Here is a 12364-nt window from a genome sequence, read left to right on the forward strand (position 1 = left end):
CTACACTGCCCCCTTAGAAGGCAAGATCAGCTAAAATGTTCAAACATTTTTTTCTGATTCATACTTTATCACATATGTTTTCTCATTTTATCTTTACAACAATGTATAAAAATCCACTTTACACATGAGGAAACTGAGGTAGAGAGGGCATTTGTTCAAGATCTCATACCTAGTAAAAGATCTATAGGTGTTACAAAACCAGGTCTGTTTGATTCGAAAACTCAAGTTCAAAGCTACTATGTGGGTTCGGTGGCGAAGACCTCCTCATGAGAACATGTCCTTTTACAAAGGATCTCCTTCATTCCTCCCCAGGAGAGAAGAGGAAGTGAGAAGATGCATTTGGTGCAGAGCCCCAATTCTTACTTCATGGATGTGAAATATCCAAATGCTAAAAAATCACCCCAGTCTTTAGCACAAACAGTAGTTTTGTGTGTTGCTTGCTCCACAATCCTCTGACTGCTGACAGCAAAGCTTCCAGAAGGATGCACCTTCAGACAGAAGCAGCACTAATGCACCTTGAATCAAGATGAGTGGGAAACCATTCCAATAAACACATTTTGGATACAATTTTTTTTTTAAGTTACTATATGCTACTGGCTCTCCATCATACTGGTTTTCTCCTTAACCAAAGACCTTAAAAATAGAACTCATTCATCTGTAAAACTGGTTTTCAAATAAGCTCATTTTCATGTAAATCTGATATGCCCCATAAAAGTTAGTAGTCAGGGTTCACTAGAGAAACAGAACCAGTGAGACATATATATATGTTGTTGTTGTTAGCGAACCGATGTACAACAGAACGAAACACTGCCCGGTCCTGCGCCATCCTCACAATCCTTGTTATGCTTGAGCCCATTGTTGCAGCCACTGAGTCAATCCATCTTGTTGAGGGTCTTCCTCTTTTCTGCTGACCCTCTACTTTACCAAGCATGATGTCCTTCTCCAGGGACTGATCCCTCCTGACAACATGTCCAATGTATGTGAGACACAGTCTCGCCATCCTTGCTTCTAAGGAGCACTCTGGTTGTACTTCTTCCAAGACAGATTTGTTCCTTCTTTTGGCAGTCCATAGTTCAATATTCTTGACCAACACCACAATTCAAAGGTGTCAATTCTTCTTCAGTCTTCCTTATGTATTGCCCAGCTTTCACATGCTATGAAAATACCATGGCTTGGGTCAGGCACACCTTAGTCTTCAAGGTGATATCCTTGCTTTTCAACACTTTAAAGAGGTCCTTTACAGCAGATTTGCCCAATGCAATACATCTTTTGATTTCTTGACTGTTGCTTCCATGGGTGTTGATTGTGGATCCAAGTAAAATGAAGTCCTTGACAACTTCAATCTTTTCTCCGTTTACCATGATGTTGCTTATTGGCCCAGTTGTGAGGGCTGTTATTTTCTTTATGCTGAGGTGTAATCCATACTGAAGGCTGTGGTTTTTGATCTTCACCAGTAAGTGCTTTAAGTCCTCTTCACTTTCAGCAAGCAAGGTTGTGTCATCTGCATATTTCAAGTTGTTAATAAGTCTTCCTCCAGTCCTGATGTCCCATTCTTCCTTATATAGTCCAGTTTCTCAAACTATTTGCTCAGCATACAGATTGAATAGGTATGGTGAAAGGATACTACCCTGACTTACACCTTTCCTGACTTTAAACCACACCATATCCCCTCGTTCTGTCTGGACGACTGCCTCTTGATCTATGTACAGGTTCCTCATGAGTACAACCAAGTGTTCTGGAATTCCCATTCTTCACAATGTTATCTATAATTTGTTATGATCCACACAGTCAAACGCCTCTGCAGTATACATGTATATATACGTGAAAACCCTGGTGGCATAGTGATTAAGAGCTATGGCTGCTAACCAAAAGGTTGGCAGTTTGAATCCACCAGGCAGTCCATGGAAACTCTATGAGGCAGTTCTACTCTGTCCTATAGGGTTGCTGTGAGTCAGAATCAACTCAACAGCAATGGGTTTGGTTTTTATACATATGGCAGGGGGCTAGAAAGTCCAAAATTCATAAGTCGGGCAGCAGGCTGGAGACTCCTGCTGGCTCACAGGATTGTGGGGGATTGGCAAACCCAAAATCTGTCAGTCAGGCAACAGACTGGAGAATTCTGCAGGTTTGCATCACAAGATCTGTAGGTCAGGCAACAGGAAGAATGCACAGTTGAAAGACAGCAAGTTCTGCTGAAATTTCTACTTACAGTCTGAAGGTAGCCCACATCCTAAGGAACTCCCCTTTCAATTGATTTATCAATTACATTACATTAATTACATTATAGAAGGTGATTAGATTACATTATGGAACGGCAACTAGTCTAGTGTTTGGCAAAACCACTGGGCACCATGGCCTAGCCAAGTTGATACATAAAATTAACCATCACAATTAGTTAAATTTGTAAAACATAGATCCAAGGAGAGAGTAAATAAACAAATAAAATACAACAGAAACTCTGGGCAGATGTAATTTGACAGAGAATCATAACGCTTACCAAACGTCTTGCTCTTTCGGTCATTCATGGTAAGCCGCACTGAGCATAAGTGAAGGAACAGAGATGTGACCATTTAAGTAGCCTGTTTCCTAAATATCATCCACAGATTATAAAGAGCATTTCAATTTATCCAAAAAGGCTTCACCATTTCAGTGTTATTTCTAGGAAAGGAAGAGTGGTTGGCAAAGTAACAGAAAGAATGATCTCATTCCCAGGAAGGGACTGGGGAACATGGAACTCACCAGGAAATGAAAAGCAAACCCTGCAGTTATAAGGAGGAGTCTTTCTTCGGGTCAGCCCAAGCAGTGAGACGGCCAAGATGCTTGTGAGGAGACAGTAAGGATAATAAGGCAGGCTATCATTTTCTTTTATTGCTTGATAGAGTTCCAAAACCTGCTAAAGGAATGTTTACAGGTAACAGCAGCAATTGCAATATGATGGTTACAGTGGTTTTCCTTGGAGGCCTTATGTTTATTTGATTTTTTTTTTGTGGGGGTGAAAATGACAGTACCAGAGAAGGAAACTAAGTCACCTACTATGTGTTCTAGATACATAACTAGGGTGAAAGGTGTGGTTTTCTTCGTTTAACGCTTAAGAGGTTCTGCCAACTCCCGGATCCTCGGAGAACATTGTGCCTTCATAGCAGCCGGCTTGACTTTAAAGACCTCTGGATCGTAATATACAATACGCACAGGAGTCCTGAAGGGGGGGGAGGGGAAGAAATTCAGAAGTAAGGTAACAGAAAAGGAAACTAACATTTCTCAAGCATCCACTATATGTTGTTTTTGTTAGCTGCCAACAACTTGATTTCAACTCATGGCGACCCCATGTGTTAGGCTCTATGATATTATTCCACTTTGATTTTCATAAGCACCTTATGAAATAGGTATCATGACCCCTACTATACAGACAAGGAAATGAAGGATCAGAGAGGTTGTAAGAATGGTTTACGGTCAAATCCAAATTTGCATATTTATTAGATTCCAAAGTCAGTCAGTGCTATTTCAACAGAAAGTGAGTTCTGGAAACTTCTCAATAATCTGGCAATGTTAAAACAAGCCAGATAGTCATCTGGAGGACTTGAAGAATTCAGGTTTTTAAGTTCACCACCCTTAGCACCTTATCACACATAATAAATTCACCACAGGGATAAGGTCTTGAGCACTTAATCTTATTCTTCCCTTCCGTTTTTCGCTGAACAGAGAATGAGTTTCATTTCATTTGATGCTAAACTTTATTTTTTTAAGGATAAACACGTTATAAGAATTTTTAGATCTTTTATTCTATAAGAACTAACATCTTTCCTTTTCCCTGAGCTCAAGACGTTTGCAAATTTTTCAGCCTCTGTTAGTTTCTCCTGATGATGCTTAAGCAGAGGGATCAAGTGTAACAAAACAAATTGAGGTCCCTCCAAAAGCAAACAGGAATTAGAAGCAATTTCTTCTTTGTTAGATGTATTTGCTTATTTTCTTATTTATTTGAATTAGGTCATATATTTCCATGATGAAAAACTATTGAAAAAATACAAAAGCCTATTTAGTGAAAAATAATCTTCCTCCCATCTCAGTTCCCTAGGCCACCAAAGGCAACCATTGTTACTAGTTTCTTCTTTATTCTTCTGAGATGTTTTAGGCATATGTAAACGTATATATGGTGCATATGTGTTTTTTTCTTACATAAACTGCAACACATTATGTACTGTGTTCTGCAACTTGTTTTACTTAACAATGTATGTTAGAAACAATTCCAAATCCATAAGTACAGAGCTGTCTCTAGAGTGAGGTGTAGAATCACCTCACAAAAAGCAATGGCCTTTGTTCTGGGTTCTTTTGCACCACACCAACACTTTAGGCTATTGAGTGGGAGATGACCAAACCAAGAGAAAACACCTGAAGGCACAGTGTTGACTAACCATGATGTAATCTATTATGGTCATGTGATGAGGCCAGTAAAATCCCTGAGTTCTAAGACTCAGATGAGCTTCCTGGTTGGTGACCATGCACAAGAGAGGGTAGTGTGCTCCTCTTTGGGACATGGGAGCTCCATGCTGTAACCCTTCCCAGAACTCTCCCTATGCATCTCTTCATTTGTATCCCTTTTGGTTGTAATAAAGTTGTAAGTTGTAGTTGTAAGTATGGTATACTCTTCATGAGATTCTATAAGTTGCTACAGTGAATTAATAAACCCACAGGGGTAGTGAGAGCCAGCAGGGGCTGGCATCTGCCTATTTATAAGTCTGAAAGATGATGTCGTTCTAACATGTGATCTCTGACCCAGCTTTGGGTGGCTAGGGTCGGAGAGAAAGTGTATCATGTGATGGCTGGAGATGAGGATAGAGAAGTGCGGAGATGAGGACTGGATCCATTCCCACATTTTGGTGATTGTATTTACGCTGATCCTTAAAAAAAAAAAAAAAATCCTTACCACACAGTTAATAATGAAGGTGGGATTTGCCCATTGTGCCTTTTGTTTAGTGTAGTCTCATAGATCTAGTTTCAATACCAAGTCCATTAAACCTTTAATTGTAGCTTTACATTCGTGGTACGAAAATCATAAATTTGTCATAATAAATGTAAAAAGTGAGATTTAAAAATTTTTTTCATACTTCTACAATTCTTTTTATTGGACTTATTAGGTCCTCTCTCACCAACACCCCCAACTTTTCCTGTCCCACTTTAGCATTACATTGACATACCTTGTATTTGGATTAGCTAGCTCCTGAATTCTGGAAGAAAGTTTGGGATGGGTAGCAGCGTAAGATACTGGCCAGTGGGCATCACGGACCGGTAAATAATCTTGATGAAGAGGCTTGCTCTTAGCTAGAACTGTTATTCGAGGGCTAGCTTGAGCTTGTAGGGCAGCAGGGGGTATCTACAGTGGAAACAAAAACATCCAAAAATATATTCCAAATTACACCACTTTCTCTACCTCTACTGCTACATCCCTAATCAAGTCACCATCGTTTCCCTCCTGGATCACTGCAACAGACTCCTAACTGGTCTCCCTGCGCCCATTCTTGCCCCTCTACAATCTAATCTTGGAGTAGTGGGTTATTAGGAAAAGAATTAACATTTATTGAGTGCATAATATGAGCCAAACACTGTACTGAGTGTTTTACCTACAGTATGCTCACTTGAAATCATGTCAACCCCATGTGTTTCAGAGTAGGACTGTGCTCCATAGGGTTTTCAATTACAGGCTTTTCAGAAGTAGATTGCCAGGCCTTTCTCTGAAGTGGACTCAAATTTCCAACCTTCTGGTTAGCACCTGAGAGCCTTAACCATTTGCACCAGTAGAATTTGTGCCTTTCACATCATGGAAGAAAAAATCAGGTCAACACTACAGGGCCTAATATATGGCATAAACAGCAAACAAACCATAATTAACAATACACAACCACTAAAAATTAAACACTTATGCTCATCAAAATGCTTCACCAAAAGAGTAAAAAAAGAGCCTACAGACTGGGAAAAATTTTTTTGGCTATGATATATACAACAAAAGTCTAATCTCTAAAATCTATAGGAAAATCCAACACCTATTTTTTTATACAGCAAAAAGACAAGTAATGCAATTAAAAAATGGGCAAAGTATATGAACAGACATTTCACCAAAGGAGACATTCCAGTGGCTAAAAGGCACATGAGGATATGCTCGAGATCACTAGCCATTAGACCAAAACAAACAAAACAACCCGTTGCTGTCAAGTCAGTCCTGACCCATAGCGACCCTATAAAATGCAAATCAAAATCACAATGAGATACTATCTCACTCCAACATTACTGGCACGAATCAAAAAAACAGGAAAATAACAAATGTTGGAGAGGCTGCGGGGAGACTGGAACTCTTATGCGCTGCTGGTGGGAATACAAAACAGTACAACCATTTTGGAAAATGATATCGTGCTTCCTTAAAAAGCTAGAAATGGAAGTACCATATGATCCAGCAACCCCACTCCTAGGAATATACCCTACAGAAATAAGAGCCATCACACCAATAGACATATGCACACCTGTGTTCATTGCAGCATTATGCACAATAGCAAAAAGGTGGAAACACCCTAAGTGCCCATCATCAGATGAATGGCTAAACAAACTATGGTACATACACACAATGGAATACTACACAACAATAAAGAACAATGATGAATCTGTAAAACATCTCACAACATGGATAAATCTGGAGGGCATTATGCTGAGTGAAATAAGTCAATCACAAAAGGACAAATACTGTATGAGACCACTGTTATAAAAACACATGAAAATGTTTCCACACTGAAAGAAACAATCTTTGAGGCCATTAGGGAGGAGAGGGTGGGGAAGAAAAAACACTAATTAAATAGTATTTAAGTGGTAACTTTGGTGAAGGGTAAGACTGTGCCCAATACTGAGGAAGTCAGCACAACTTGACCAGGGCAAAGTCATAGAAGCTTCATAGACACATCCAAATGCCCTGAGAGACTAAGCGACTGGGTTGAGGGCTGAGGACCGTGGTCTTGGGGGACACCTAGCTCAACCGGCATAACACAATCTATAAAGTGAAGAGAATTTGAAGTACTTATTGATGAAGATCAAAGACCATAGCCTTCAGTATGGATTACACCTCAACACAAAGAAAACAAAAATCCTCACAACTGGACCAATAAGCAACATCAAGATAAAAGGAAAAAGGATTGGAAGTTATCAAGGATTTCATTTTACTTGGATCCACAATCAACAGCCATGGAAGCAGCAGTCAAGAAATCAAACGACACATTGCATTGGGAAAATCTGCTGCAAAAGACCTCTTTAAAGTGTTAAAAAGCAAAGATGTCACTTTAAGGACTAAGGTGTACCTGACCCAAGCTATGGTGTTTTAATATGCATGTGAAAGCTGGACAATGAATAAGGAAGACCGAAGAAGAATCGATGCCTTTGAATTATGGCGTTGGTGAAGAATATTGAATATACCATGGACTGCCAGAAGAAACAACAAATCCGTCTTGGAAGAAGTCCAGCCAGAACGCTCATTAAAAGCGAGGATGGCAAGACTTTGTCTCACATACTTCGGACATGTTATCAGGAGAGACCAGTCCCTAGAGAGGGACATCATGCTTGGTAAAGTAGAGAGTCAGTGAAAAAGAGGAAGACCCTCAATGAGATGGATTTACACAGTGCCTGTAACAATGGGCTCAATCAAAACAATGACTATGAAGATGGTGCAGGGCCAGGAAGTGTTTTGTTCTGTTACATATAGGATCTCTATGAGTCGGAACCAACTGGATGGCACCTAACAATGTAAGAGTCTATAAAGAAAATGTCCTACATCCAACTGTGGTAGGTAGCAACTGGGGTCTTAAAAGCCTGAGAGTGGACATCTAAGATGTATTGACTGGTCCCATTCCAGCTGGAGCAAAGGAGAATGAAGGAGATCAAATACACAAGGGAAAGATTAATCTAAAGGACTAATGGACCACAACTATCACAACCTCCACCAGACTGAGACCAGAACAACTAGATGGTGCCCGGTTACCACCACCAACTGCTGTGGCATGATCACAACAGAGGGTCCCAGACAGAGCAAGAGAAAAATATACAAAAAAAATTCACATTCACAAAAAAAAAGACCAGGTTTGCTGGTCTGACAGAGACTAAAGGAACCTCAAGAGTGTGGCTCCTGACACCCTTTTAACTCAGTACTGAAGTCCTTGCTGAGGTTCATTCAAAGCTTAGACAGGTCTATAGCACCAACCTTGGTGGCGTAGTAGTTAAAAGCTACGGCTGCTAACCAAAAGGTCGGCAGTTGGAATCCACCAGGCTCTCCTTGGAAACTCTATGGGGTGGTTTTACTCTGTCCCACAGGGTCACTATGAGTTGGAATCAACTCAACAGCAACAGTTTAGTTTTGGATAGGGCCAACAAAGACACACATGACGGATGTGCTTCATAGCTCAATCATGTGTACTAGACTAACGGACACACCAGCTCAAAAGCAAAGATGAGAAGGCAGGAAGGGACAGGAAAATTAGACAAATGGAAACAGGGAAACTTGGGGAGGGGAGGATGTTGACACAACACAGGGTTGTCAACGAATGTCACACAACAATATGTGTATTAACTGTCTAATGAGAAAAAAATTTGCCCTGTAAACTTTCACCTAGATCCCAATAATAATAAAAAAAAGGAGATGAAGAATTTGTGCCTTCCATGCAGAGGAACAGAGATCAATTCCTGGCCAGTGTACCTCATATGCAGCCACTGCTCATCTGTCAGTAGTGGCTTGCATATTGCTATGATGCTGAACAGGTTACAACAGAGCTAACAGACTAAAATGGGCAAGGAAGAAAGGCCTGGCACTTACTTTGGCCTGGCAAATATGGATCACAGTAGTCTAATCCACAACTGATCAAGGGGATGGCTCAGGACCAGGTAGCATTTCATTTGGTTGTGCATGGAGTCCCCTTGAGTCGAAGGCCAGCTCTTCACAGCTAACAACAGCATGCTCACTTATTCATCATAAAACTCTATAAGGTAAGTACTTTCTATAGGCCAACTCAGATCATGTCACTCCCACGCTTTAAAACCTTCCTGTGGTTTCCCATTTTACTAAAAATACCATTTAGATTCCTTACTATGGCCTACAAGGCCCTATATGATCTGGCTGCAGCCTCACTTCTCTGATCTCATCTTCCTCTCCTCCTCACCTGGATCAGCAAGGTCCCAGCCACAGGAGTTCTCTCTGGCCCAACGCTTTCCACCTCAGGGCCATTGCACTTCCTAGTCTTGCCTGGAAACCTCTTTCCTCCCTTTTAGCATGGCTGCCTCCTTCTCATTATTCAAGTCTCTGTTCAAACATTGCATGCTCAAGGAGGTCTTCCTTCACCATCCAACATAAATCAGTCTTTCTAATTACCCTCTTCTAGAGGACTTATTTTATCTTTTTCATAGCACTTTCAAGACCTGAATTAGCTCATTTATATCTCTGTTTATACGTTTCTTGTTTGCTTCTTCTCATAAGAATATAGGTTGCTTGAGGGAAGTACTTGTTTGCCAAAATCTAAAATAGGCTCTGGTAGATAGTGGAAAGCTGATAAATTTATATTGACTGACTGCTTGACCCCTTTTGTTCTTACTTTGAAAATCGTATCTGGCAAATTATCTTTTTATTATGCTGCTTTATTGGTAAAATATGAAAGATGAGATTTAGCTACTATTCTGTCTCTTCAGTGCTCATTCAAAGAATGATGATGGACTGACACCACTCCGTGGCCCTGAAAGGATTCTGTACTGCACTGGCACAGATTTGTTTCAGGTTCTAAGTGTATGATTATCTACACTGGTATCGCTTTTTTGTTAAGACTTTCATTTTTTTTCAACCCCCAAACAATCCTAGAAATTAAGGAAGGATGATGCCTATAGTTCCCATTTTACATGCCAAAAAAACTAATAAAGTGATTTGCCTGGGGGTCATAAGGTGAGTCATTTTAGCAAACCCAAGACACTCTCCTAAGGGTTTTGACTGCCAGCCTGATTTTCTTTCCTAATTTCTACTCAAATCCTCTATTTGCCTATCAGATCCTCAGGTTTCCACCACTACTCAGAATCCTTCTGCAGTTCCCAGAGAGAAGGTGACATTGGTTCCATCTCCTTTGACAATATGATCATTGGATATTTATCAAAGTCCAGCTGGGGTAGGACACCAAGTTGGCACTACAATTAATAAGAGTGTCAGGAAGAAGAGGAGAGAGGGAAGTCATTGAACACCTTTGTGCTGAGTGCCTTACTTACGTTGCTCATCACAGCAGGCCTCTGAATGGGAATTGTTATCACCACTCTCCCCTTGCTCACCTTGCTCCACCCAACTTCAAGCTCATCCCAACTTTAAGACTTTGACGCACGTTCTTCTTTGTACTAGAATGTTCTTATCCCAGATCTTCACATCTGATTTCTCATCCTTCAGGTTTCAGCTCAAACGTTCCTTCCTTAGAGAGGCCTTCCCCGACTACCATATGCAAGTATCTTATTCCCCACCCCACCCACAGTCACTCTTATTTCCTATTTTATGTTCTTCACTGCTGTTGTGGGGTGTCGGTGAATCAATTTTAACTCATAGAAATCCCAGGTGACAGAGTAGAGCTGCCCCATAGGGTTTTCTACGCTATAGTCTTTATGGGAATAGATCGCCAGGGCTTCCTCCTGTGTAGCTGTTGCGTGGGTTTGAACTGCCAATCTTTTGGTTAGCAGCTGAGTGCTTAATCATTGCACCACCAGGGCTCCTTATGTTCTTCATAGCATTTATTTTATGTCAAGTTATCTCATCTGTTTACTTATTTACTATTTGTCTCCCTTCACTAGCATGGACCTCCATGGAAACAGTGCCTGGCACATAGTAGGCATTCAAATGCTTGTTGAATGAATAAGGCTCAGGAAGGCTGTCACTTTTACAACATCATAGAGGTAGTAGTAGTGGTAAGACTGGTATTTGAACCCAGCTCTTACTAACTTCAAAGCCTATGCTCTTTGCCCTCTATCCCTTTCCTCTCTCCATATCATGCAGCTAGGTCTTCCTTCCTGCTACAGGCCACTCTTTCAAGATTCTCTTTTCTAGTGACTTTGGGCTATGCCCTGTAGAGGAAAAATAACATGTTAGGAGTAAGCAGAAGTGAGCCTGAGGATGCCACAGCAGTGATGTCTTACAGGACGGACAGGTGCTTCACTTCTTTCTCTCTCATAGCACAGACCCTCTAACTTGATCCTTGGGTGGGCAAGGTCTACAATTCTTGGAGTTGGAACAGCATTCAGAGTAGAAATTGAAATCCTTGTTTCAGTCTAAGAGAGAAAAACAAAATACTTGTGAGTATCAAACAATGAACACTGCCTAGACCAATCTTACAAAGTATGGGCTGAACTCTGGACCAGACTTCTTAGTAAAACCACCAGAAACTATGAGAATCTTGTAGTAACTTATGTTCACAACTGAAAGGATTAATATCTGTCTTTCTCAAACTAGGTTTATATAGATTCCAACAAAGCTTTTCAGATATTTAACTGTAAAACTAATGAAGGGGAGGAAATAGGCAAACATATTAGCTCAGAGATAAATGGTGATGCTGGCTTTTGGAGTGATAAACTCTGCGAGAAGGGAAGGCTCAAACTTACCACATGAGAAGTCTCTGCAGGGTGGAGCTCTGTTTTGTTCTCTATTATTTTCACCCTCTGTACATTGGGGTTCGCATTATCACAAATCACCATGCATAAGGTGAATTAAGTGGCTCTCTTTTAATTGGATTAGACAAGAAAAAGAAACCAAAGCCAATAACAAGAAAGACAGAACCATATGCCTCCAAAGACAATGTTGTCAGGCCTCGCTTTCCTAGTTCTGGAAATGTGTTCAGATTACATGGTCTTCTGTTTCAGTTACTTGCATTCAAACTCAATATTCACCATAAGACTGAAGGGGAATATAATCAATAACTGGAAATAAGGTTTTAATCCCAGGGGTAAAAGTAATACACAAGATATTTTCCAGATCCCTTCTTGTAGTGTTTAAAATGATGATGATAGCTAATACTTACAGCGTTTTACATATTGATTCATTTATTCCTCATCTGGGGTGTTATCTTTTTTCTACTTTGCTGATAGGGAAACTAAGACACTGATAGGTTCAGTAATTTTAAGTTTATATAGTTAGTGGCAGAGCTAGGATTCAAATCCAAGATCCTACCTATCAGTACAAAACCATAAAATACTAATTAAGCATTTTAAGTGGTTCCTCTGAATAAAACTTTGTCTTCTATCAGTTTCTATGAAAGTCAAAGAAATATATAGCGCAACCTATTGCCTTAAATTGGGGCTTAAATTCTAAAAGAAAATAAAACATCATTTGTTA

General features: G+C 40.3%; 1 protein-coding gene and 1 pseudogene across 1 annotated transcript in view; one reads left to right on the plus strand and one right to left on the minus strand.

Moving 5' to 3' along the window:
• Window positions 1-266: 266 nt before the first annotated feature.
• On the plus strand, window positions 267-510 carry LOC126076745 (40S ribosomal protein S27-like; annotated as a pseudogene).
• A 2571-nt stretch (window positions 511-3081) lies between these two features.
• Window positions 3082-12364, minus strand: part of THEGL (theg spermatid protein like) — an 80585-nt gene continuing 71302 nt past the window's right edge. Inside the window, exons 8-10 of the mRNA XM_049885302.1 lie at window positions 11173-11304; window positions 5193-5368; window positions 3082-3196 (exon numbers count right to left, since the gene is read on the minus strand). Coding sequence (XP_049741259.1) covers window positions 3082-3196; window positions 5193-5368; window positions 11173-11304 — 423 coding nt within the window. The remainder of the gene's footprint in view (window positions 3197-5192; window positions 5369-11172; window positions 11305-12364) is intronic.

This window comes from Elephas maximus, chromosome 5 (assembly GCF_024166365.1).
Source record: "Elephas maximus indicus isolate mEleMax1 chromosome 5, mEleMax1 primary haplotype, whole genome shotgun sequence".
Lineage (NCBI taxonomy): Eukaryota > Metazoa > Chordata > Mammalia > Proboscidea > Elephantidae > Elephas > Elephas maximus.